This window comes from Acomys minous (assembly GCF_964271855.1).
Source record: "Acomys minous genome assembly, chromosome: 12".
Taxonomy (NCBI): domain Eukaryota; kingdom Metazoa; phylum Chordata; class Mammalia; order Rodentia; family Muridae; genus Acomys; species Acomys minous.
Window position 1 is genome coordinate 18570843 of NC_140493.1, and position 27829 is coordinate 18598671.

General features: G+C 53.0%; 1 protein-coding gene across 1 annotated transcript; it reads left to right on the top strand.

Annotated features, from left to right (window-relative positions):
• SULT4A1 (sulfotransferase family 4A member 1) lies at nt 1-27364 on the top strand. Its single transcript, XM_084749820.1, has 7 exons — nt 1-230; nt 10932-11062; nt 12992-13072; nt 13516-13642; nt 16880-16974; nt 23163-23301; nt 25850-27364. Exons 1-7 carry the CDS (start codon nt 62-64, stop codon nt 25960-25962), a joined length of 855 nt encoding a protein of 284 aa, XP_084605946.1. The 5' UTR covers nt 1-61; the 3' UTR covers nt 25963-27364.
• The last annotated feature ends 465 nt before the right edge of the window (nt 27365-27829 follow it).

Below are 27829 nucleotides of genomic sequence, written 5' to 3' on the forward strand. Positions count from 1 at the left end.
GAGCCCCGCGCCGGCGCCGTGACGTCACGCCCTGGAGCTGCGGGCCGGGCCGGGCGGCGGCATGGCGGAGAGCGAAGCGGAGACCCCGGGAACCCCGGGCGAGTTCGAGAGCAAGTACTTCGAGTTCCATGGCGTGCGGCTGCCGCCCTTCTGCCGCGGGAAGATGGAGGACATCGCCGACTTCCCGGTGCGGCCCAGCGACGTGTGGATCGTCACCTACCCCAAGTCTGGTGAGCCGGGAACCCGGCGCCGCGCCCGGCGCCCACGCCGCTGTGTGACCTTGGGCAGGTCACTCAACCTCTCTGTGCCCAAGTCCTGTCCGGCCCCCTGTGTGGTGTGGGTCGCGGTGGGTGGCGGGCGCGCCTCCAGCGTGGGGTCTGTGGGGGATGGGACCGGCCTCCGCTGCCCCCATATCCTTGTTTATGGGCTGCCTCTGTTACCAGAAGGCACCTGGGCACCCGGGTCCCCAGCAGCCTTGCAAGGTAGAGCTTCTAGGCAGAGGCTCAGAGAGGGGAGGAGGCTTGTCCAAGGTCACACAGCTGGACTAGATTCTGAGCCACCCAGCTTTCCAGGCCTGGTGTAGAGATAGCCGTATGGTGTCTTTTCTGGGGTCTGTAGGACTAGGACGAGCTCAGCCGGCTCTCCTGTGCCTGGAGGGCGTCCTTGTGACCAATGTCCTGCAGGCTCTGGGTAGTTGAGAAGATGGCTGTCCATCACCCTGATGATGTATCGGAGCAGGAGGTTACAGGAGACCATGTAAGCAGGGAGTCACCCAGGGTGGAGTCCCTGGTCCCTGGGGCAGCTGCCCAGCATCCTCCCAGAGAGGGGTGGGCACTCTCAGGCCAGGTGTGGGGGTGCAAAGGCTCTGGGCTCAAGTCCACATGCAGGCACTAAGCCAAGCCCTGGTGCACAGCCTGCAGCGCTGTCCTGGAAGAGGCAGGCAGGGCTGGGGGGGGGGGGCTGGAACCACCCCACGACCTCTGTCCAACTTTAAGTCCCTGCTGGGCTGAGCTAGGGTTGGCTTTCAGAGAACTCTATGTACTGGTCATCGTGCGGGGCAGTCCACAGCTGGGTTTGCAGCTGTATCTGGTGTTGTCTTTTTTGGGACAGTACCTGGGATGAACCAGGGTCTTGAGGCCTTAGGGTCCCTGTATGCTCTGCCACTCAGCTGTATGCCCAGCCTCAGGGAGGCACTTAAGAAGGAACCATGGTTATACTGTCCCCGCCACAAAGTGTATGAATGTGCGCATGGGTAACGGAAGATTCCAGTTCCCCACCTGGACCCTAGGAATTGTGGGAGACTTGGTTTCCAGAGCTCTTAGGACCAGGGGGTGTGGCTGGGTTGTGGTGGAACTTCCAGGGAGAGAGGGACAAGGTAGTTATGGGAAAGGGCTGGGGAGGGACGTTGGCTTGGGACACCTGAGGGAATGGCCAGGCTGGAGGCCCAGCTGTGAACTTGGGGGACTGGTGAATGTTAGAGGAAGCCAATGCTGCTGAGACTGGTGTTTTCTGGTGAGCTTCCTAGACACTACAGATAGGAGTTAGATGGAGGGTGTGTGTGTGTGTGTGTGTGTGTGTGTGTGTGTGTGTGTGTGTGTGTGTGTGTGTGTGTGTTTAAGTGCTGGAATCGTTGGGGTGTACTATCCCAGTTACCCCACGGGGTGTCAGTTTTTTGTTGTTTGAGACTGGGTCTCAGGTAACACAGGCTGGCATTGAACTTGCTATGTAGCTGAGGCTAGCCTTGAACTCCTGATCCTCCTGTCTTAGCCTCTCAAATGCTGGTATTACAGGAATCCTCCAACCCACCCGTGGCTGGATACTGGTTTTCTGGGTAACAGATGCTCATGCCTTACGTGTGTAACACGCACCAAGTGCACGGAGAAGCATAGGCCAGAGTTGGTGTAAAACCATCAACCCCTTCCCGAGCAATGAGACCCCAGCAGTGGCTCAGGAACCCCAATTGTGCCTTTCTCACCACATCCTGGGAGCTGCCTTCCTGAAACAGACAGTCCTGTGGCCTGCTAGTGGCTCTTGCTGTAACTCTTTGGCCCTGTCCACTCCTTGTCCCTCCCACCTCAAGGTCACCATGCTAGAGTACCTCCAGGCTCTGTGTTGGCTTGGCACTTGAACCTCTCCTGGTACATTTGAGTAGGTCAGGGTGGGGCCCCCACAGCACAGGTGGGGACAGTGGCTCTGGTAATCACCTGTGTGGCTGGTTCTAGGCTGAGGCGATTATGCCAGGTTCTGTTGGAAGGAAAGCCTTCTTTTCAGAAGTCAAATGACCAGCATTGGGTAACTTTGGGGTCAGTGCCTCGGCGCCAACACCGCTGCTGCAGATGCGAATGGTGTGCCCAGGGTGCTTTGTGAGTGAAGACCTTGGGGTCACTCACCTCATCTCCCAGAGAGGAGCCACTGTCAGGGGTGAGCCTGGCAGGCCTGTTGGCATTTCCTGGACCCTTCAGGGCTGAGATTCTGGGCCTGACACTCGCTGGGGTCCTGGAAAGTAGCTCAGCATTAATCAGGTAGGGGAGTGGCCTCAGATGGGAGAGAGGGAGGAACCAGAACCAGAAAAGGCCAACCTCTGAGACCTTCTGCCTAGCCTGCAGGGTCCTTGGAGAGACAGGGTGGATATATCTCAGGTCCTTTGCCTCTGGGAGGGAGGGAGGAGTCACTGCCAGCTCCCCCACCCCGCCCCAGTGCTTAGGGGCTGTTGTTACTGTACTTTCAATTTCTGCTTCTCTGAGGGAAAGCTGGCTCAGGGCTGAGCCCAGGTACCTTCCTGCATCAAGAAGCCACCCACCTCAGCATCAGTGCCTGAAAGGGTGGGGTCTGCCGGACAAAAGCAGGTGGGGAGGACCTAGGTCTGATCCTAGCTAGGGGATAGCTTCCAGTCTGTCTAAGATGGACTTGGGGCCAGCCCATGTGTCTGCAGAGCGCCCAGGCTTGGGTATAGCCAAGTTGTTCTACTCCAGTCTCCTCCTTGCTTTGGGATGAACAGCTGAGCTTGGGAGGCCCTCACAGTGGTGGAAATATATATATATATATATATATATATATATATATATATATATATATAGAGAGAGAGAGAGAGAGAGAGAGAGAGAGAGAGAGAGAGAGAGAATATGGCCAGAGAAATCTGTGTTGGCTACACCTGGTCACGTGGTTCTGCCAGAGCAAGAGTGGGATTGTTGCGGCTGAGTTGCGGCCGCCTGTTCTCCATGCCCTCATGAGGCCCTTGGTGTCCCTATTTGCCCTTAGCTCTTCCTTCAGGAGCGCCTGCCCGATGTTTTCTAGTGCTTGCTCTTTCAGGGGTGCATGCTTCACCCCATGGGGTCCCACACTCTGCTAATGGGCTTCAAGGTGGCATTAGCCACCTCCTGGACAGTGGGGATATCTTCCACCCGAGTGAGTGCTCACTCAGGGAGTAGGAGGTTGGCACTGTGGTGAAATTGAAGTCCAGAGGAGTGGTGTCGTTCCTTGGCTCCTAGACTCACTAGAAGGCCAAACGGGGCATCCTGATGTACTTTCTCTTGTGATAAAATACTCTTTGGAGGAGGAAAGAGTTTATTTGGCTTACGATTTCTGGTCTCAATCTATCACTGAGGGAAGTCGGGATAGGGATCCGAGCCTGCAGGCAGGAACCATGCAGGAGCACTGCTTGCTGGCTCACCCTGGCTCATGCTTTTTAGTGTCCAGGATCACCTGCCTAAGGATGGCACTGCCCACAGTGGGCAGGGTGGAGCCCCACATCAAGACCATGCATACAGGCACCCACACAGGCTAGCGTGAGCTGGGCAGTCCTTTGATTGAGAGCTCCTCAGATGCCTGTAGGTTGTGTGGAGTTAACAACTGAAACAAACTAGCGCACTGGGGACTACGCTCCAAGTTCTTAGGGTTTCTGTAGTGTGGTAAAGTGGGGGTGGGGGGTAGTGCAGCACAGCCACCTGGTGGTGTCTGAATAGAAGGAGCAAGTCACACTTGGGGATTGGAGCTGCTACCTCCTCTAGGTGCCCAGTGGGGCCCTTGCCACTGAAAAGGATGCCCCAAGGGGTATGGGACTATCTCCTGTCTCCCAGGCCGAGAGGGAAGCTGAACTTCCACATCAGAGGTGGAATGCATCCCTGGGCTTCCTGCTGCCATCCCACCTTGGCCCAAATCCCAGTCAGCAGGGTGGGAGGCAGATGGAACACAATGCAGACAGACCTCACCTTGTTCTAGAAACTTCTCCAAACTGACCAGGTGTGACGGAGGGCTGGGAGCCCATGTGGACAGTACGGTCTGAAAGATCAGGCTTGGCTAGCCAGGCTTTAGTTGAAGGTGGGGATGGCAGTTCTCACTGCAGACCCCTGGGAATCAGTGAGGTGATCACCCCCTGGGGTTTTTGTTTGTTTGTTTGTTTGTTTGTTTGTTTGTTTTGTTTTGTTTTTTTGGAGTTCCTGGCTCCAAAAGCCTATGGGTGTGTGGATGTAGGATATACGTAGAAGCTGGGCACAGGCCTTGTTAGCAGCGGGGGTCAGGTAGAATGTCTACCCTGAGAAGTGAGGTTCCCAGCCCCACCTGTCCTTGACAGGATACCTGGGTTCAAGTCCCACACCGGAGTTTGGAGGTCACCATCTTTGGGAACATGGGCACCAGAGCACTCATCTGTGGGATGCTGGAGACCCATGGACACTTGTGTTCTGTCAGACTGCCTGTCCCTGTCTCTGCCTACGTGTGTGTGTGTGTGTGTGTGTGTGTGTGTGTGTGTGTGTGTCTGTCTGTCTGTCTGTCTCACCCTATCTCACGAGTGCACACACACCTGGGTTCCCCTAGGCTCCAGCTGCTTCTGCCGCCCGTTCCCACCTTGGAGACGCCCAGCTCAGGTAGTGAGGGTTCCTGTAGGATATCAGTTCTTAGCCTGTGGGTCGCGACCCCTTCCTAGGAGGTCACATACCAGATATCCTGTGTGTTTACATTACAATTCATAACAGTAGCAAAATTACAGTTATGAAGTAGCAATAAAGTAATTTTATGGTTAGGGGGCGGGGTCGCCACAACCTGAAGAACTGTATTAAAGGGTCTCAGCATTAGGAAGGTTGAAAGCCATTGCTGGAGGATGACAAGAGACCCATAGATACTGAAGTGCATGAAGAAGACACTGAGGAGTGTCATAAATGTCCCCTCCCATGCCTTGATGGCTTCTGTCCTCAGAGAGCGAGGGCAATACCTCCTCAGAGAAAGCAGCATGGAGAAGGGATTGGCTGGAGTATGTCGGGCTCTGGGAGGTCTTGAGAGGGCAAGTCCAAGAGTTGGAATGGTAAATGTTGGGCTGTGGTTATGAAATACAAGAAATGTTTGTAAAATGATGCCAAATAGCAGGAAGACAAGTGGATTGAAAGGTTATCAGAGTTCCAGAAGAGAGAGCAGAGAGAGTGGGGCAGAGATGGTTGACAAGATCATGGCTTTCAGAACCCAGGCTGTGGGACCCCAGCATCAGGCTCAGAGCGAGTGACCCTACGGATGTGCTGCTGTAGGGCAGAGCAGTTAGTTCCACTGATAGATGATGCAGATGCCAAGATCAGGGTCATGGGGAGTGGCCTGCGACACCAGAACACCAGCTCTCAGAGTTCAAGACCTAGCTCAGGCTTCTGTGCCCGGCCCAGCTGCTGCTCCTGCATGGAGTCGAGACATCTGAGGTCTGAGGAAGCAGAGAGGAGACAGCCAGTGAGGAGGGAGCATGGATGAGGGGCAGCATGGATCTGAGATGCAGGGAGAGTCCAGGGAGACAGCTGGGTGGGATGCTTCAGCGTCAGGTCGCCAGGCGGGACCTGTGATCTGAGTGGCAGGGACATGTCCCCAAGAGACACAGTGATTTCCTAGTCTAATTTCAGTTTACTCAGTGAAGTATGTCTGAAAGCATGTCCCTCCCTCCCTCCCTCCCTCCCTCCCTCCCTCCCTCCCTCCCTCCGTCTGTCCTTCTCTTCTCTCCTCCTTCCTTCCCTCCCTCTATCTTTTCTGTCCTTCTGAGACAAGGTCCTCCACACACAAAAACCAGGAACATGTATACACACAGAAAGCATTCTGAGAGAGGGACCATGTTTTTATAACTTTTATTACAGCATATGGTTATTTTTTGTCTTTTTGTTTTTTGAGTCAGGGTTTCTCTGGGTAGCTCTGGCTAACCTGGAACTCACTCTGTAGATCAGGCTGGCCTTGAACTCAGAGATCCACTTGCCTCTGCGCGCGTGCACAACCATCCCTGGCTAGACAGGCTGGTTATTCTTAATCTCTTACTGCAGTTGAACTTTGAAATGTGTATTAGAGGGGGGGGGGGAAAGCATAATTTGTAGCACTCAGTACTGTTTCCCGGCTTCGGATGCCTGCTGGGGCTTCGAAGGCATCCCTGTGGGCAAGGGTGTCTACTGTAAACCAAGCCGAGGCTGCCCAGGTCTCTCACCACACACATGAGTGTTTGTTAGGCCTGGATTAACGGTTGTAGGAAATCAGACATGCTCAGGCAGGAAAACCAAGGTACCATATGAGGCGGGACATGGCATCGCTATAAAGTGTGCCTGACATGGAGCAGGTGGTGATATGTCCCCAGGGAGTACAGTGTGCCTCTCTTGCTTTACGAACATCCTTAGTCCCAGGTTGTGCTGTGGCTTTGGGGAAGGTGGTACGGAGGGGTGGTGGTGGAGGGGAATGTGCTGAGGACCTGTTTGAAGATCAGTAGACCATTTGAGGGATTCAGGCTATGAATGTTAACACACTACCTGGAGGTGGGCCGGTAAGAACCGGCTGAGCCTTTGCCTCTGGGAGGAGCATCTGGGGCAGGAGATGGGATTTCCTGTCATACATCCTACTGTACTTTGGTTGGTAGTAGTGTGCCTGTGGTGAATGATATAAATAAAACTTAAAGGGCCCATCCGCAGGAGCCTGGTGGTGCTGGGCCCTGGCCATACAATGTCTCCAGAATTCTGAGGGGCGTTGCTGGTCTCCTTGACTGTGTTGACAGGCTGCACCCCAGATTCCTGGGCAGGTCTGTTCCTGAATTCCAGGACCTTCCATGCATCTCGACTAGGGCTCAGGTCAGAGTGTCCTGTCAGCCACCACCAAGGCATTGCTGCTTTGCCACTCAGTGGCTGTGTCAGCAGAGTTAGCGGAGGATGATGGCGTTTGGTCCACCAACACACAGCCAATGAAGAGCCTGGCTTGCTTTCCCAACTGACAGCTGTTCTCCCTGCAGACTGTGTACATGTTGGGGTGCAGCTGGCTAGCCGTTCAGGGGGCTCCCTCCTTCAGGGAGCACAGGAGGCCCCATATTCTTCTGTGTATTTCAAGGTGTCCCAGCATGACGGCGGCCACCACAGGCAACATGAAGGCCTGTGGGGACGTCCCTGCTCTGCCTTGCTGTTCTTGTTCCCAAGTACTTGTGGGGGTTTTGGCTGCAGCCTCTGGTCCTGTTCTTTCCCAGCTCTGATGTGGCCTTCACTGCACTCTACACAATGGAGGTGACCCACTGGGACAGAGGTGCCTCTATACCCTGCTCCTGAGGCCCAGGCTTGGTGGCTAGGAGACCCACACAGGCTCTGACCCGGGAGCTATCCCATCCTGTTAGCCTGACGCTGGGTGCAGATGAAGGCACATCCTCAGGAATGGCTGTCCCACCTGGGGGGAGGGGATGTGTGTGCCCACAATCTGCATATTCAGGATTGCCCAGCCTCTGAGTGGCTTTTTGACCTGAGCAGGTCACTTGCTGGTCCTTCCCTTGTCTTTTGTTGAAGGGAGGTTTTGCTTTCTTTATTTGAAAAACATAATAGCTTTGCTTAGAGAATTTTGTATATGTATAATATGTACTTTTGTCTTATTCTTCCTCTGTTTCCCCCTCTAGATCTCCCTGGGCTCCTCAGTACCTCCCCTCCCAACTTCACAGCCTTTAAATAAATAGCCCGCTGAGGCTAATTAGTGTCGCCCGTGCGCATGCGTGGCCAGTGGGTGGCTCACTGCCTTGGTTCTCCCTGGTGCTGTTCCCAGCATGAGTACGTAGTAGACGTAAGGGTGGACCTGTGGATAGAGGTAATTTTGAAATACAGCTCAGGTCTGTTAGGGAGGGACACGGGCCCGTGTGGGATGAAGGTTGGATAGAGCACATTAAAGATAGACCATGAAGATGGCTGTGGCAAACTCATTTCAGGGCCTTAATTGGAAGCTGGCTGAGCCTGAGAGGACAGTGCTCACCAGGATGGACAGGCAGGCTGGCCTCACCATGGTTTGTGGCCTTGGTACTTTCTGGCTTTCCGGCTTCATTTGTGCGTCCTTCCTCCTCCAGCTGTGGCCTCGGACTTCCCCGTGTGACTGAAAAGCCACTGTGTTGCTGCATGCTGGCCACTTCCTCCCTGGTGTCTTTGCTCCCTGGTACCTCAGCCGCCCCCTGTCTGTCCTGCCTGTGAGTTGTGTCCAGGTTGCAGACCCTGGGAGGGTAGGTGGGCCCCTGAAACATCTTGGCTTTCTGGCTACATCTAAGATCTGGATTTGGACATGTGGCTCCTGGGTTGTTGGCACAGGAGGAATAGCAGGAAGGACAGGTCATCGACCTTTGGTGATGGATGGCAGTGAGCAGATATCTAGAGGGAGAAGGCAGGGAGAAAAGGGCTTTTACAAAAGAGTGGCAAGGATGACTAGGAAGCGGGGGCACAGGTGCTTTTAAAACATTTTGGTTTGTGTTTGTTTGTTTCTCTGTGTGGCCCTGGGTGTCCTGGAACACTGTAAACCAGGCTGGCCTTGACCCAACTGCCTCTGCCTCCCAAGTGCTGGGATTAAATGTATGTACCACTATCACCTGGGTTAAAAAAATTTTATTTTAAAGACAGAGTCTTGCTCTGTAACTCAGGGTGGCCTTTGTAACTCAGTCCTCCTGCCTCAGTCTCCTGAGTGCTGGATTATAGGCGTGTGTGTGTGTGTGTGTGTGTGTGTGTGTGTGAGAGAGAGAGAGAGAGAGAGAGAGAGAGGGAGAGGGAGAGAGAAAGAAAGGAGAGCGCTCATGCTCATGGGCGCGGGTCTAGACCTGATTTAAGCTCCCAGTTTTATGAAGCACAAAGCCTTTATGGGCAGTGTGATATGGCTTCCAGCATTAAGCTCTGGCAATGCTATCTTGAAGGCAAGCCATGTGCGCTGGGCAGCAGCCGAGAGGTGTGTGGTCCTCAAAGGAAGTGGTTCAGGCATGAGGACAACATCACTGTGGGTTGGAAGGGTCAGGGCTGGTCATACCTGTGACGGAGTCAGGGTTTGCTGAGGTTTGAGGAAGGTGAGGCTGTTTGGTGTGAGCAGCTTTGGTGAGGTGTTGGAGAGGGGCTGTGGGCAAGACTCCACCTCCACTAGTCTGGTGGGGTGTGTGCATTATCCAGAAGGCCTGGCACCTACTGTGGGTGGGTCTGGATGGGGCCACCTTGGGAAGGTCAGAGAGGAAGGGCCAGCTATAGGGACCAAAGCTCAAAATGAAGGGGCAGTGTATTCAGCTGTGGCCCTCTCTTCTTTGAGTTCATAGGAGGTTAGCCTAGCTTTCTGGGCAGTACCTGCTCCCATGCCCTGGGTACCGGAAGCCACAGGGGCTGGAGAACTGCAGACATGCTTGCTAGCCTCCCTCAGCTCCCTGCTGACTGTTGGTTGGCTGGCCTGCCTGGCCCTGGGACCCCAGCTCAGAATGTGTGCCCGGCAGAGCCCAGGCAGCCTGCTGGATGTGAATCATACCCGGGGATTGGAGTGCAGTGGGTGCTGCCAGGCCTAGCATGGTGGGCGTGCAGTGAGAGTGTGGATGGCGGCATGGGCTGTGAGTGTCTGGAGCTTCTGAGAAGGCAGGCTTTGCAATTGGAGATACCGTAGCTACGTGAGAAGCCGAGTTCCTGAGGAGAGAACAGGGAGGTAGAAGGCTGAGCTGGACTCTGGTGCCTGGGCCTTGTGGAAAATGGGAAATTGTGGAAGTAACTTTGATTGGAGACATTGGGACCTGGGTCTGAGGGATTAAATGGTCCCCAAATCCGGCAGGGGATCCATCCATGCCATGCTGCTCTGGGAAGATGGGGGTTTACTCAAAGATCCTTAGCCCTATGGGCCTCTGTGCCTGTGTCTCCTGGTGGGTTTCTCTCTATACTGCATGGCTCATCTGTGTGCTCAGGTCTGTCCCTGGCCTTGGCTGTCTCCTGCTGTCTTGGGGAGCGGGCAGAAGTGGTTTCTGTCTCTGTGTGAACCCACCTTCCACACACCTCCCATGAGATGCAGTGTGGAAGTCTCAGATGCAGAGATCTGAGACTTTGATCTCCTTTGTGCCCCTGAGTGAGCGACCACTTCTGTGGCCCCTGGTCTTGCCTCTGTCACCTCAGCTCTTTTTGCAAAGGAATAGCCAGAGTCACAGCGTGGTGCTGCTGGTCCTGGGTTCTTCTCACCTTGGGTCTTGCATGTTTATCCTTACACTTTCCTGTTGTGTGCCCTCAGCGTGTTTTTAGGGCCTGGGTGTTTCCTGAGTGGCAAAGGCTGGGATGATCTGCAGTGTGCCTGTTGGCTTGTTTCTCTCGATGCGTTCCGGGAACATGGACTGCATGTGTGCTTAGCTCAGGACACACTGGGAAAATGAAGGGATCGGTTGGCAGCTGAGGTCACACCCGTTCCCGTTAAGGTTGCTCACTTCTGAATCGGCTCTTGGAAGCCTTAGTTGAGAGCGATCCCCTCCACAGTCTGTGCGTGCCAGCCATATCCTGCTTGCTTTCCCAGCTGTCCTGCTCTGCCCAGTGAACACTGAGGAAAGTTGCAGGCTGGGCACTGGCACGCCCAGCCTTGGGCTCGCTCTCAGGTTTATCGTGCTTGTTGATTTCTGGCTGCACTCAGGCAGCAGGAGTGTCGCCGACTGTGAGGCCAGCCCAGTGGCTCCTCTGAGCACCCTTCCTTGCCTCTCCCCCCAGGTACCAGCTTGCTACAGGAGGTGGTCTACTTGGTGAGTCAGGGCGCCGACCCTGATGAAATTGGCCTGATGAACATTGATGAACAGTTGCCAGTGCTGGAGTACCCACAGCCGGGTCTGGACATCATCAAGGTACTAACGTGACCCCTTCCTCCATGACTACAGCTGCTCAGTGACAGTGGCTTCTCAAGGAGCTGATGGGAGCTCAGGAGGACAGCTGAGGACCTTCAGGCAGTTCCAGCTAGCCAGGAGGGAGAAATTGACAGGTCTGAGTCCTTGACTGTGACGCTGTGACCTGTCAGGTACAGGTGATTGATGTCAGTAGCAGAGAGTCTGGTAGGGAGGAAATAAATAGATGTGTTTGGCCATGGACTGAGGGACCAGCAGTGGGGAAGCAGGACCTGGCCCACTCTCTCATCCGTCAAGGGAAATAGGGAGGACATGTTTGAGTAAAATCTTAGGCATCAAGAATGAAGTTAGTGGGCTGGAGAGATGGCTCAGAGGTTAAGAGCACTGTCTGTTCTTCCAATGATCCTGAGTTCAGTTCCCAACAACCATATGGTGGCTCACAACCATCTACAATGAGATCTGGTGCCCTCTTCTGACCTGCAGACACACATGTAGGCAAAATACTGTATAAATAAATAATAAATAAATCAATCTTTTTTTTTTTTTTAAAGAGTCAGATGTGGTGGTGCATACCTTTAATCCTAACACTCAGGGAGGCAGAAGCAGGCGGACCTCTGTAAATTTAAGGCCAGCCTGGTCTACAAAGCCAGCCCAAGACAGTCAAGGCTACACAGAGAAAACCTGTCTCAAAAACAAACAAGCAAAAAAGAATGAAATTAGCTAGGTGTGTTGGCCTCTACCTATCCCCCTCAGAACTGTGGTAGCGGAGGCAGGAGGATGGCAGGAGTTTGAGGCCATCCCAGGCTGCACAATGAGATCCTGTGTCAACAGTAAGAAGGTTTGTGCATTCTGTCCCTTAGAAGTATCTGGACCTTTCTTTAAATTCCATCCACTGCTGCCTCTGTAGTTCAGGCCTCAGAGCCCTCTCCTCACCTCCCTGCTTTTGTGCTAGATGAGCCCTCAGGAATATATCTCTGAGAGCCCCCCATTCCACGTTCCACAGCAACAGATTCCTCCTGCTCTTGGTGAGTTTGTTTTTACTGTACCTGGCACCAAGGTCACTCTCCCATCTGCAGTCTGTGCTGGTCACGTTGACTCCTCTCCAGGAGACATCGGCAGGTGGCGTGCCTCTGCTCTAAGTGCCCCGCATGCTGCCCCTGCATCAGGCGCAGTAAAGAGCTGACAGTCCTCACCTCATAGGGCAGGAAGTCATGGTAGCTACGGAGCTGGGGACAGTGGATCACAAGGCCACAGACATCTAAAGAATGTCCAGAGAGAAGAGAGGAACAGAGAGCACCAAGACTTACGGTCCAAGGGGATGCTGTCAGGATAAGGACCTCTGAGCAGACGGCTGAAGGAAAGCTGTTCTCCATGATCCCCTGGGTTGCTGTGATGTCAGAGTTGGGGGGCAGCCAGAGGCTTTAAAGCGGGACAGCTCCATTTTCTTACAGGCACTGTCTTATGCCTGTGTTTTGTGTTTGCCCTGCCCCATAGACCCTTCCTTATTCTCAGCCGCTCAAACCAAACCTCTATGGCCATAAGGGATCGACCCTTTGAGCTAGGCATGGGGAGTCTCATTACAACTCCTGGGGTCCAGCCAACTGTCTAACTGTCCACTACCAACTTGAACCATGCCCAGATGGTTTAAGTTGATAGTTGGTTAGAGCATGTATTAAGTCTTGCTTGGTTGGGATCCTCTCAGACCTGTTTGAAAGGCTGTGGGAGGGAAGAGGTAAGGATGTGTGTGTGTGTGTGTGTGTGTGTGTGTGTGTGTGTGCGTGTGTGCGTGTGCGTGTGTGTGCGCGCGTGTGTGTGTCTGTCTATCTGTCTGTCTGTCTGACTGGGTGTGTCTGTATGTCTGTGTCTATGCATATAAATGTGCGCATATAAATTACATATATGTGAAAATGACAGCCATACATCTTCCTGCAGGAACTGACGTCTCCCCGCCTCATCAAGAGCCACCTCCCCTACCGCTTCCTGCCCTCTGACCTCCACAATGGGGACTCCAAGGTAACCTCTCCCCCATCTCCCATCCCCACATCCTCCTGAAGAACCCTAGGCCTCTGAAGCCACTGTAGGTGCCACTACCCCTGGCCCAGGGTCTGTCTTGGGATCATGTGTGTTATGTTTTCTCCATGCTTAACAGGGTGTAGAGGTGTGGGAGGTGGGGCTGAGGGGAGGGTGTTCTCTCACAGTTAAACTTTGGAGGGTGGGGTCCCTTTGCTTCCTGTTTTTGTCTCAGTCCTCAGTCATAAAAGTCTCCAGGCCACCACCAGCCCTCGCCAGGGCATCTGTCTCCTCCTGGTGACAATAGTACCCAGATAAAGCATTTCAGTAAGATAGTCATGTGCTCCACTTGCATATTCAGCCTATGGGCCAGAGCACATCAGTGATGTGCCCAGGGGACACCTGGGCAGCAGGAGGGGAGCTGCCCATCATTCTGCTACCCGCAGGTCATCTACATGGCTCGCAACCCCAAGGACCTGGTGGTATCTTACTATCAGTTCCACCGCTCGCTGCGGACCATGAGCTACCGAGGCACCTTCCAGGAGTTCTGTCGACGCTTCATGAACGACAAACGTAAGTGCCACCCTGTGCGTGCTCTAACCTTACAGATACCAGCCAGCGCCGGGAGTTCCTGGGAGGTGCTGTGTGTAATGGCACATCACTTTTGCGAGCCCGCTGTGCAGCTGGGCCTTGGGTATCCACCCCACGGTAGAAGTGCCGAGGCTGGGGAGCTGTGGGTCTTAGCGTTGGCGCGGATCCTGGGATTTCTGCATCCCCCTCCCCCACCGCCCTGAGGGCTCCCCAGTTACACACCTGTCCTTCCTGCCTGGGTTCTTAAGGAGGTGAGAATGAAAACTGTGACCTCAGAGGCCCAGATCTCTATGCTGTGAATGGTACCGACCAGCGACCAGTGTGAAGGCTGCCGCTGGGTGTGAATCATCACATGGGCTGGACTTCAGGGGCTGGCGGTGACTCAAAGCAGAGCGTGCTGGGATGTATATTTCCTATTGCCTCCTTCCTGCCTGGGATAGAGGGAACAGGGCCTTTCCATGTACCGTACCCCGCCCCACCCCATTGGTCTTCCAGGAAGTCAGGAACCATAGGAGGGATCAGCCCCATCTCCCATCTCTGCCTTTCTTCGCCCTGCAGGCCACCTCTCTCCTTGGAGCCATTGTAGCAGTTCCTCTTTGCCTGTGTTCCCACATCCCCCAGCTCCCACCCCTCCCTTACCCCATGGGTCTTGTGGCTGGCAAGGAACAGTGTGGTGTGCACCCAATCATGAGAAAGGGCTTATAGCCCGCATTCATTAGTCCACTCTGAGACTGTCTTCGCCCTGGGTCTGAAAACACATTAACTGCTTGGTGTGGCTCATGGGAGTGGGGGAAGATTGTGAGGCAAGATGAGACTAAAGTGTGTCACAGTAAAACCTCAAGCGCTGCAGGCCTCAAGGCAGCCTCCAGGAGCTCCCTACCCAGGCTGTGGTGCGGACAAGGCCCTGTAGAGGGGGCTGCAGCAAGCACACTGGGCTGCCTGCAATTGGAAACTCACAGGGGCCTAGAAGGTTTTTTTTTTTTCTGTTGAACATAGCTTTAGCCATGCCCCATGCTGAGAGCTGGGCCCCATCTGTGGTGGCAAACTGCAGCACCTGTTCCCCAGAGTCCCTTAGCCTGCTGCAGGCTCCTACCTGGATTGTTTCCTTGTACAATATTGGGGTGCCCCCTTGCAGTCTCCCAGGCGTTTGAACAGCCCCCTCTGGGCTTACGGCCTCATACCTTCCAGTCCTGGCACCCATTCTTACCTCATAGGTGCATGCGAACAACACCATGGTGACAGCAGGAGCCGGCCACATTTCATCCCTGTGTACTCTCAGCCAGAACTGTTCGAATCTGTCCTGACACAGGCTTTCCTGTTCACAGGGCAAACCCCCAGGTTCAAGGCCATGCACACTCTGGCCTGTATCCTACTCAAAGCGTTTGACTTGGGTGCTCGCTTCCCTAGCTCTGCTCTTAGCCACTCTGTGGCCACAGCATGGTGATCTTTCCTCCCTGCCCAAAGGTCAAAAGAAAATGGTTGCTAAGAGAAGGAACGTTAAAATGACATTATTTCCTAGCCAGGGTCGTGGCACAGGGTTATAATCCTAGCTGCTTGGGTGCAGGCTCAAGACCTGCCTGAGCTACAGAGTGAATTCAAGAGCACCCTGGCCATCTTAATGAGAGCTTGTCTCAAAATGAAAGGTGGTAAGAGGGCTAGGGACGCAGGTGTGCTTGCTTAGCATGCCAGGCCCTGGGTTTGGTGTCTCCAGTACTGAGCAGAGCAGAAGACAGTTAGTGGCCTGAGACTCCAGGTATGGGTTAAAGGATGTCCAGGTCAAGTGACATGCCCGTGGAACCTCTAGACCTGGGGTCACTCATACAGTATAGTGACAGTCTGTGGACAGTCTTCCTATGACACAAGCACATGGGGGACAGTCTGCAGACAGGGTCCCTTGACAGATGCTGTGTTGGCAATGCTCTGTGGACAGACACCGACTGTGCAGTATGGGGAGTGCACTGAAGGCAGCCTCTTCCTAGGTAAGGGCTGTGGCATCCTGCAGGCCCTGGGTAAGTGGCTTCATGGTGTCAGCACAGGATGGTGCAGAGAGAAGCAGGGGCTCCTGTCAGGCCCCTTCTCTGGAGCCCCATTTTCCATCAGCATACACATGTCTCTTTCCTCTGTGGCCCCAGATACAGAGTCAGTGGGGTGCTCTTGGTGTTTCTGGTAGCAGTCAGCATGCCTTGCTTGCTTCATGGACTTGGCTGGCCTCCTTGTGCAATGTTTCTGTGGTGCAGTGGGGTCCGTGCCATCTGGAAGTCCTGTGCCTTCTCTGGAGTGGGAAGGGTTCTCCCCCTTTTTAGAGGAGGGTTGCCTGCCTTCCTCCTGCCCCCAGGACTTCATCTGCCTGGACTCAGCTGAACTCATGGATCCAGATCAAGGTCCAGGCTCCCACGGCATTTGACTCATTGTGACCTGGTCTGCCACTGACCTTTCCTGAGACTGGCCTCTATAAAGTGAAGATTTGCTAGCAGGAGTTTGCAGAGGTCACCCAGGTGTGTCTGTGCAGGTCTACTGTGCCCCATACAACTCCTTACCCAGGGAGCTCGCAGGTGGCCTGGAGGGCAGAGGGCCGTGCTCACTCCGGTACAGTGTCTCACCGAGTCCCACGCTGAGACCCCCTACAGAAAAGCATGGTGCGAAGTCCATCACAGGGCTGCACAGCCCAACCAGAGAGATGGGTGCACATTGGAACTCGTCCCTAGGAATGCTGTGACATGGCTTGCAAACTGGGCTGAGTCCTCTCACACCTGCTGAGTTCCCAGCCCAGACCTGAGGTGCTCTAGCCAGGCAAGGCCGTGCTGTGGCACATGTTGCAGGTTTTGCTGAGAACGCTTGGAGTCAGCCAGAATTCATGGGGTAGGGCTATCTGGAACTATCTGGAACTATCTTAGAGTTTCACACACCCCATCCTACTCCACTGTCTCTTTGTCTTGGTTTCTCTCTGGGCATTGTTTTCTCTGTTGGTACCATGTATACACCATGTCTGTGTATCTTCAGAGCCCTCCCGCCTTGTCAAGTCTTCAGCATCCACACTCAGGCTGGGTAGGAGTGAAGGAGCAGGAGGGGAGTGAGGGCCTTTAATGCTTTCTTCCTCCTAGGAGACCCTGCAGTTTCCTTCACAGCCTCTGGGCGGGAGGGACCAGGGCAACCTGTGGGGGGGGCAACATTGCTTGTGCGGTTCCATCCCCAGCTGTGCCCCTTTCCCTGTTTCCACAGTGGGCTATGGCTCCTGGTTTGAGCACGTTCAGGAATTCTGGGAACATCGCATGGATGCAAATGTGCTTTTCCTCAAGTATGAAGACATGCACCGGGTGAGTAGATGGGGGGAGGGGAAGGGGGTGTGTGGCACCACCCACCTCGCGGAAGGGCGCTGTCCACGGTGCTGAAGCTCTCCGTAGTACTAGAGTTGTCCGTGGTGCTGGAGCTGTCCGTGGTGCTAGGGCGCTCTGGTGCTAGCACCAAGTGGAGGCATCAGAGAGATCTGCACAGTTCCTTCCGGGCCCAAGGATGCCCGTGGGCCACAGAGGAGACATGGCCTCAAGTCTGTGGTCCAGCACATTGCCTCTGTTTGGAAAGTCTGTTTCCCAGTGATGTTGTGGAAAGCCTGTTTCTTGGCTTTCCTTGTCTTAACAACAGGAGCGGGACCTTGGCCATTCTCATCTACTATGTCATTACTGTTGCCTTGGTGACTGTGTGAGGCAGTGCGCTGGGGTAACTGAGTCCCTTTGCCTTCTGTGACAGCTTTCAGGATGGTAGCTACCTTGTGCGTTGGCCTGTGGTGCCCCTTCCCTGTCTCTCCTGGATGCGCAAGAAAGGAGGTTAGCATTGGTTAGTGTGGACGTCTTGCTGTGTGCAGACTCAGCTGGGTAGGGCTGTAGAGGTGGGGAACACGCAGTGTGTGTGCACATTGAGTGTCTTGACAGCTGCACTCATTGCCTCCTGGGACCTCCAGTGGCGTGCATAGGTGTACTGATCTCCGTCCCCTCCTCTTGGTTTTTGGAGGCAGAGTTTCTCTCTGTAGCCCTGGCTGTCCTGGGACTAGATCTGTAGACCACACTGCACTGAAATTTAGATATCTACCTGCGTCTGCCTCCAGAGGGCTCTTGACGCCCTGTCCCATAACTCCCAAGCTGTTCTGTCATGGTCTTCAGTGATTCCCTACTTTGCTATGACATGTAATAGTTACTGGGTTCCTGTAATGTAGCCTTCTAATGATATTTGACATGACAGTCCTCATTTGGCTGCCAAGATGCCACCTTCATATCCCCTCACCTCCTTATCTCAGACTCATTTTTATGTATCTTACGTATTTTATTTATCCAAATTGGAGTTAGGAATGGGTCATCTGCAAAAGCACCAAGCACCTTTAACCGCTCAGCTGTCTCTCCATCCCCACATCTGGCATCTTTTGCTATTTTCCCATCTCCTGACTGCAGATGATCACACGCCACAGGCCTCAGTCCTGGCTTGTTTTTCATCTTTCCGTCTGCCTGTCCATTCCTCTGTGGTCTCATTTCTTTGTCAAGTTTGGATCACTGCCACCACCATGCCCAGGGCTGGCTGTGGGTGTAGCCAGACATGTGTCTGTGTGGTCATCAAAGGAAAACTGCAGACTCGATGTACCCAAATCAGCCTCTGACACTGTCCTCCACCTCAGTTCATGGCAGGCCACTCTGCCTTTCTGTGTTGCTCATGTGGAACTCTCTATTTGTACCAAGGCATAATCTGAGCCTTTCCTCCTGGCTCCCTCCCTGACCTGTCCATCAAGTCCTCTCACCATAGTGGTTGTGCCTACTGGTGCTAAAATCCATCATCGCTTATCTTGACACAGCTCATGTGGCCGAGGGTGATCCTCAGACCTCTGCAGCGGTCTGTCCTCCCTGTTCCTCAATACCTTAACCTCCCTGACCACCTTGTTGTCATTTAAACCTGACCCTCGGCGTCTGTTTCAGAACTGTGCATTTGCTCTGTCCCTCCAGAATATTCTTCAGCTATCTACATAAGTTGCCCTCTCACCTCTTTCTGCTCACAGGCCACCTTGTCCGCAGTCCCTCCTGCCTCTCTTTTGTATGTGTGTTTATGTGTTTGAATCAATAGCTGACATGTGTCAGGCTTCTCCTAGCCATTGCTTTCTGAGAGAGAGAGAGAGAGAGAGAGAGAGAGAGAGAGAGAGAGAGAGAGCTGCAATGTGGAGACATCTACCCCCTTTCCACAGGAAGAGTGAGGTGCTGAGAGTCAAAGGCCTGTGAAGGCCTCTTGCTAAAGCACAGGAAGCTGCTCCCTCACAGTACAGTTCCTAAGGGTTCACAGGCCTGGGATGCAGGGAACCAGGTTCAGGTATCATCCGGAGGTTCTGAACCAGGCAGACTAGGGCAAAGCCATGCTGCCCACTGTGTCTGGGGACGTGTGATGGTTAGTGTGAGGAGCTGGGGCAGCAGTCAGAGAACCTGGAGGTGATGTTAGAGAGGGAGATAGCCCTGCCACGTGTGGACTTGGACACAACCTTGGAAATCTGATCGGGAACACATCAAAGGCTCCGGGTGGAGGTGAGGAGTTCATGAATGGGCCTTGGTGATGATGGTTCCTGAGCACAGGGAAGAACTGAGTAGAGACTGTGATGATGTCATCTCCTGGTACCCTGTCCTGGATGTCCCCTCCACGGCGACTCTAGGCTGGGCTTGTGTATTTGGGGCCTATGGGTACCACAAAACACGCTGCAGGAGAAGTAGATGGAAGGCTTGTGTCCTAGGCTTGCCCCTCACAGAGGGTGCCTGCTGCCTGGTGGGACCCAGCTGTCTTGCTGGGAAAGCTGCAGGCAACACAGCGGGCCCCAAGCTGACAGCCTCACTAACTGGTGCTGGTGGCTGAGGGTTGTGAGGTCTGCTCTTTAACCCCACACCCACACTCACCACCAGGAAGATTCCATGTGGCCTGGAGGCCCAAGTGTGCAGAGAACCACATGGGGAAGGGTGTGTTTCAGCTCACACTCTCAGAGGATTCTGTCCACATTATGTCTGTGATTTGTTGATTCTGACACTGGGGTGGGGTGGGGCATGCTGCAGGGGTCAGTGTTACCTCATGGAAATCAGGGAGTTAAGAGTGGCCAGAGGATGGGGATTCCTTTCCAAGGCCCACCCCTAGTGACTGCTTCCTTCAGTTAGGCCAGGCCTCCTAAGGTTTTTGCTTCTTCCAAAACACAGTGCCACCAACTTGATAGCCAGGCTTCAGCACCTGGACCTGTCTTGTGGGGGGCATTTTGGTCAAATGCATGGCTGTTGTCTACTTTTAAAAAAAAAACATTTTATTTTTATTCCTAATTATAATATGTGTATGTGGGTTCATGCACATGAGTGCAGGTGCGCAGGGAGGCCAGCAGAGGGCATCAGATCCCCTGAAGCTAGAGTTATAAGAAGTTGTAAACTGCCCCACACAGGTACTGGGACCTGAACTCTAGTCCTCTGGAAAAGCAGTATGTGTGTTTAGTAGCAAAGCCATCTCTCCAGTCCCTGCTTCCTACCTTTTAGGTTCTATCAGTATCACCCCAAAGATGCAGCTTATAACAGGAGCTCCCTAAGGGGATGTGCTCACCCATACCCAGTCACTGAAGTCAGTTGCTTTAGTGTCTAATTGGCATTGCTGATATTTCCAGAAACCTGTAGTTACTGATGCCTTTGATGGAGATTAGAGTGAGATGATGATGATTGATGATGATGATGATGATGATGGAGATTAGAGTGCTAAAATGATGATGGTGGAGATTAGAATGCTAAGATGATGATGATGATGATGATGATGATGATGATGATGACGACAATGACAATGATGACGACAACGACGACGACGACGATGATGATTTTGTTTTTTGAGACAGGGTTTCTCTATGTAGCTCTGGCTGAACTGGAACTCACTCTATAGATCAGGCTAGCCTCAAACTCAGAGACCTGCCTGGCTCTGCCCCCAGAGTGTGGAGATTAAAGGCACGTACCATCATGCCCTGCCTGAGGTTACATTTTAAAAATTTTAAGACTTTTACTTTTATGTGTATGGGTGCATATATGTCTGTGTGCCACATGCATGCAGTACCCACAGAGGCCAAAAGAGGGTTTCAGATCCCCTGTCTATAGGCAGTGGCGATCCACCATATGGATGCTGCTAAGTAAACCCAGGTCCTCTTGAAGAGCAGCAGCAAGCTCCCTTAAACACTGAGCCATCCCACCAGCCCCTAAGATTACACCTTTAAGAATTCACATTCTCATCTTACTGTAGAGAACTAGCCATGAGAGAGCATCTGCATTTTCAGATTGTGGGATGGGCGGGCACACTCTTGTCTTGGTGCTGTAGGCAGAGCTGGGTGCTCCCCATGGGGGTTCCACTTTGTGTGTGTGTGCACTTATGAGTGTGTTTGTGTTAATGAGTGTGGGGCACTGTGTATTACGCTGTGCATTTGGAGGCTACACAACAACCTTGGGTCCTAGCTTTGCATCTTTTGTTTGAGATCCTTCTTCTCTGTGGCACATGGCTGGCTGGCATGCTCATGAGCTTGTTCTCTGTGATACATGGCTGGCTGGCATGCCCATGAGCTTGCAGGAGTCTCCTGTCTCTGCCTTCCATCTCTGTAGGAACGCTGGTATTGTTGATGAATGCTATTACATCCAGCTTTAATCAGATTCTGGGGATCTGAACTCATATCTTTGTGTAGCAAATGCTTTACTCTCTGGGGTAACCCCCTTAACCCTCCATCTCTCCCTTAGTGCCTCAGCCACCTCATGGCTACTAGTCCTGTCTTGGTGGCCTGTGCCCAGGTGCCCCAAGTAAGGTTTCCCTTCACCTTCACAGTCACACTGAGGGGTAGTCTCTCACCTAATGAGGTTCCCCTGATAGCAACAGGTGGCAGGCCAGTACTGGGTGGGAAGAGCAGCTCAGATGAGAGAGATGTACAGTTAAGTTTGGCCTGGTAACCATCCTACAGTCTCCTTTAACATGTGTCCAGATGCAGAAGAGGTCCATCCTCCAAGAAGGATGTTGCATGGATGCCGAGCTGCCCGGAGCAGTCCTGCAGAGCACCCCAGCCATTTGTCTGTCTCTTATAGCCCTTTCCTTCAGCGGTTTCTTCTGAGGCCCAGTTTTATTTCTTTCTTTCTTTTTTTCCTTTTTTTTTTTTTAATGCCTGAGATCAGCAGAAGCAGGTTCTTCTGATTTAATTTGTATTTGGCTCTGACAGCTGTTGTTCACATAACCCCTTGTGCCATTCCTGTGCATGGGACCTTGGGGCTGTGTGCCTACCCTGCCCCCGGAAGACGAAGAAGATAGGAGTGGGATCGCCAGGATCAAGGCTGCTGGGTGGGTGCTGCAGGAATCCATGGGGGAGCAGACACTTCTGTCCGGCACAGTCGTTGAAATTAGAAATGTTAATTAACCAGTGTGAGTCGGGACCCTGTACAGCTTTCGGGACTGACCTAACTGGGGAGACAGAGAATGAAGAAACGACAGACACATGCACACAAAGCCTGGGCTCTGGTGGGATCAGGTGCACTCCGATGGTAGCGCACAACCAGCCAGTCAGAGACTCATTGGGTTTATTGTGTACAGCTGAACAAGGAGACAGGCTTAGCTAATCTTGGTAAGGGTCTCTGTAGGGATGCAGTATGGGGACGTGAGCATCCAGGAGGAGGAAGAAAGAAGAAGGGTATGTCAGAATCCTCACATGGACCAGGGGAAGGCTTTGCAGATGCTACGGGTCTGAGGCATTGGGGTCCTTGGCACATCTGTGCTCGTGCTAACACATGTTTGGTCAGAGCCTCCTGCACTCCCCATACCACCAGTGTCTAACCGGAACCTCTCTGAGACGTCAGGTGCTAATTTCCTTCCAGAGAGGAAACAGCCTCCTGAGTTTTCCTAACATTTGACCAAGGCAGCTGCCAGAGGACTTCCGGGGACTTGCGAGTGATGGCTCAGGAGTCCCACTGGCAATAGGAGGTGCCCGTAGGAGGAGGACATGGCTGCTGTAGGGAGCCGTGGTGTCCAGCTATACCCTGATTTCACTTGTTAGCATCGTGGGGCCCATAAATAGTTCTTTGTCCAGTGAGCAATTTGGTAGGACTTGTTTTCCTCAGTCTACATTTTTGTAGGTGAAGGTGGGTGGGGCACGGGTCACTGGGGCACCTGTGGGTGCAAAGGATTCCCAGAAGCTGGGTGGCAGCTACATCTCGTCAGTGTTGTGATATTCTTTGTTGTTGCTGTTTATAAATGAGCCACAGCTCTCAAGACCTCTTACATGTATCCCCACACATCCCTCCTCTTCCCAGAGCCATGGGTTCAAATCCCAGACTTGGAAGTTTCAAATGGAGGGTCCCCAATCAGCATCTGAACCTCCTGGCTGATTTCCACACTGCTCCCCTGAGCACCAAGGAAGAAAGCCATGAGTACAGTTCCCAGCTCAGCCTTGTGCCCTGAATGCTGCCTCTGAAGGGCTGCTCTGTTCTCTGTCCTTGTCTTCCAGGACCTGGTGACCATGGTGGAGCAGCTGGCCAGATTCCTGGGTGTGTCCTGTGACAAGGCCCAGCTGGAGTCCCTGATTGAGCATTGCCACCAGCTGGTGGACCAGTGCTGCAATGCGGAAGCCCTGCCTGTGGGCCGGGGTATGTGTCCCCTCCTCGCTCCCTGCTCTGTTCTACCTAGGACCTTCTGGGCTAATTTTTGTCTGGAAAACTGCACTTGCTGTCTGGCCAGTGCCTGCTGAGGGCATGGTACTCCAGAAGTCAGGTGTGCCCTGGCCGCCCGCACCTGTGGTGCTACAGTTCAAAGGGTCGGCAGCCCCTGGGGCTGGCTCACATTCTGGGCAAGGTGTGTTCACACAGAGCCCTTCCCACTGGCTCAAGCCAAATACCCACACAGAAGACCCAAGGCAGGTCTGTGGTGTCAGGGTGTTCTGCCGTGTAGGGCAGCTCACTGACCGAGCAGCTTTCCTCCTGGTGGCCGTGAGTCGTGAGCTGCAGTGGATCGGAAAATGGATCCCAAACGAGATGCCCTCTTCCCTTCCCGACCCAGAGAGTGCTGACCAAGGGAGGGGCTTCTGGGTCTGAGTGGCACACATGACAAATGGTCTAGCTTAAGGGCAGCCAAGCATGGGTAGTCAGAGCCAAGGCATTGTAGAGGTGGCCCACATGGTTGGGGTACACCTTGGTAGCATGAGGCAGTCGGTGGGCAGGCCGACTTTGGGGTTGATACTCCAGACAGGATATTCCTCCTTCCCCTGGGGGTCACCGAGTCAGTTTCTCAGCTCTTCAGGGCATGTATTAGCTGCTGCTGGGTGAGGCAGCTCAGGTGTGGAAGTTCCAGGATGTGTCAGAGCAGTGGCCATGTTTTATAAGACCACTCTGGGTAAGTATGGTCTAGGCTCGAAGCCAGCTCCCGGCAGTGCGAACTGGAAACTTGCAGAGGGTGAGGAGCTGTAAGAGGCGATCTTAAGGACTTTGGGTGGTGGCCAAAGTGGGGAAGAGCAGCTGAGCCTGATTGTACCCTGGCTGCCTCCAGGTAAGTATCTCCTATCAACCCTGGAGCAGCTATGGCTTCTGGGCTTTTCTCTACATCCCAGTTGCTAAGGGACCAAAGGCAGTTGCTAGGGGCTAGTGCACAGGGCCTTCCTGGTGATGGTTGAACTCTGTTTCACCATACCGCACCCCTTGTCCCGTGCCTGCATCTTCACAGACGCTTATAATTTCATCTTTATTTGCCATTCTTTCGTTTTGTTTTCACCATATTCTGTTACCCCTGTCTGTGATCACTTCCTCAAGCCCCCTTTTAGTTTGCACGTTGGTGAGTGTGTGGTTTGTGTGTAGCGTGCCAGGTCACGCGTGCTCTGCTGCGTGCCCACACGCTCCTTCGAGGGCATTTGCTCTGTCGCTGTCCGCCTTGGTTTTGGTTTATTTCAGTTCTGTGGTTTTGTTTTCTTTTAGCGCATTGATTCTTTACTCAGAAGACCGCCTTGAGGTGGCGAGGATGCAGGGGCTCGGGGAGCCGGCTGCATTGCTTAAATTTGGTTCATGTCACAGCATAAATTGTCTTGATTCCAAATCCTAAACCAGGTGGGTGACTCCTCTGACAAACCTCTCAGCTGGGAAAAAAAAAAGTCATGGAAAAATATATTTATAGTGTGGTTGGTCTAGAAGCTTTCTAATTTGGTCCCTTTGGTATCATTAGAGGGTAGCAAGAACAATTTTATTTTACTTTTCCAACACTGACAGATGATGGGGTCTCATTACCAAAGAGAAAGTCCTGATGTGTCCGGAGTCTTAGCCCAGCTACCGCAGGCCTTTGGTTGCAGACCTGAAGTCCTGCTGGGACAAATGCTTTGTAAGACCTAGGCAAGGCTATCTGTCAGAGATGATCGAGTTCTGAGTGGCCCCTCCCCTCAGTCCCACGGATGGGAGGTTTGGAATACAAACTTCCCCCACCCCCATCCCCTGGCTGTTGGGCTGGTTTGGGATAGCAGCTGGGGCTGTGGGGAGACTCACTCTGGAGTTGAAATACAGAATTCTTGTGTGTGACACATACACATTTTGTACCCAGCCTGGAAAGCGAGCTCAGGCCATGGCTTTTTTTTTTTTTTTTTTTTTTTTTAGGCTTCTAGAAATCTCTACCCTTGATGGTTTCAGGAGAGCTTCCTGTTGGCCCTTGGCATGCCTTATTTTAACTTTTTAATATTTATTTATTTATTTATTTATTTATTTATTTATTTATTTATTTTTAACTTTTTCAAATTCTCTAAAGACAACAGATCTGCCATTAGCAGTTGGTGCTGTGGACCTGTGAGTACTCACCGCACAGTACTTCCTGTCTGGCAGGTTTATGGCAGGAGCACCTGCTGTGGTAGGTTTTGAGAGCTGGCCTGTAGCAAGAGGTGAAGGCCGTCTCAGGTCCCAGGTGTGGGTCTGTGCGATGCCTGGTGCTTAGCTGACAGAAGGTGCCAGAAGGAAAGCTTCCCTCCGGGTTTAGGGAAGTTGGTTCGGTTTAAGTCTCACCGCAGTCAGGACTGATGTGGTCCAGCTCAGGTGACCCATCCCACCCAGCTGGCCAAGGTCAGACGGGTCTAGGAACAGATCTGGAAGCTTCCAGAGCCATTCCCAAGGCTTCCTTTTGTTCTGAAACTGGTGGATACAGACAGCTGTACTCTGGTCTGTGTTGCAGGACGAGTCGGGCTGTGGAAAGACATCTTCACCGTCTCCATGAACGAGAAGTTTGATCTAGTGTATAAACAGAAGATGGGGAAGTGTGACCTCACGTTTGACTTTTATTTATAATACCAGGCACCGCCAACTTGCATGCTCACGGTCCCCAGATGCTCTACTAGCTAAAACGTCCTGTTTGCGTTCATTTATTCCTTGCTGGACACACTCTGGAAGCTGCGTGGGAACGGCAGGGGGTGAGCCCGGTGGAGAGAACTGTGGAGAGAATGTGATGGTGCTGTCCACAGCCACAGCTGCTGCCTGGCCTGTAGCATCTGAGGCTCCACGTGGTGGCCACGCCACACACACACACACACAGGCAGCACGACCAACTGCCCTGTACCCCATGTTTATTCACTGTATTTTATAGCGCTTTTCACTGGAAATTTAAATAAATATCTGTCAGCCAAATGCAAGTCCATTTCCCAGGGGAAGCAGGAGCGAGCTGTGCCGGGATGGTAGGGATGCTCTCAGGGGTCACTGTACTTTTTGTAGTCTTTTTTCTAGGCACAGCCATTCCGCCTTGTTCTGAGATCAAAGGACCGGTTGGGATCACATGGGGTGGGGAGGGACCTGGAGAGGCGGGTCTAGCCTGTTGGAATTCAGTCTTCTGGAACCGTACCGACACCAAAAGCAGGACCAGTCCCAGGCCGTTTTCAGAAACACCTCCAGCGGGCAGCTTCTTGAGCCCGGTACAGAAGAGCCCAAGGAATGTTCCAGAAGGGAAGCTGGCCTGAGGCTGCAGATGGCATCTGAAGAAGGCATTGATGGTGTGTGCAGACTATACCAAGAATTAGTATCTGCCACGGCCTTCTCTTGTTTCCCAAGGCAGCAACTGACACACTCTTTACTGGCAAGCGATACGACAAAGCACGGTTCTAAAATCCCTGGTCGCTGTCACTTGTGCTCCAGCTGTGCCAAGGCTCTCACACAGGAGACCCAATCTGCAGAGTGAATGTCCTCCATGCAGATAGGATTGGCAAGCCCACCTGTCTGAGTGAGCACCTCAGAGTGTCTGAGGGAGCAGTGGTCCTGTGTGCTAACCCCACGTACAACTGCTCTGTCTTCCCTAACTCCCCCCGCCCCCTCTGTCTTTTGGCTCAAGTGATGACCAGATGAGAGGTGGGCCAGCAGATTGCTGCTTGTGAGGACCAACTTGTTCTGTTCCATACCAGGTTGGGAAGAGCCCAGTGTGGTGGTGGGAGGCTCTGGCTGAGGAAGGAGTCTGCTGTGGGCAGTCTCTGAAGCAGGTCTGGTTGTAGCCATGTTACGTCTCTCCAGGGAGAAGCTTGTGTGGGCCGGATGCACGGCTCTATGAGGTGGGCATGGCAGTGCCTTTCCTGTGTGTCTGGGAAGGAAGGCTGCTTTCTGTGAAATTTTCTTTCTATTTTTCTATTTTTAGTACTGTACGGATGTTCTGGAGCCACACACGGTACTCTGTGCTTGCTTGCATCTTTAATAAAAGACACCGCCCCTGCCTGTGTGTTTTGTGTGTGTGCTGGGTGGGGGTGGGGCCCCTATGTGTTTTCCTCGAAGGAGTATGACTCCCATTTCTGCCCTGTCCCCTGGCTACAGAGGGAAATGGCCTGAAGTGGTTTCTGATAAGGCAGAAGTTGATTGTTTCATGCCATGCAAAAACTTCAGTGAGGGTTGAGACCTACATCCTACCTCAGAGACCTTTAGCTCCAGTCAGGGATGAGTCAAGGAGACTTAGGGCTAGTGCAAGATCGGAAATGCTGTCATGGGATGTTGAGAGCCAGGTTTCTCAACGGGTAAAGCTAGTGCTTCAGTGCTGTACAAACGTGAAGACTGGCGTTCAGATCGCCAGCAGTACGTGGACGCAGCCACCTGCCATCCCAGCACCCGGGAAGTAGAGATGGGATTCACAGAATAAGCTAGACCAGCCTGTATTAGGCCCCGTGAGAGACTTCCTTAATATATA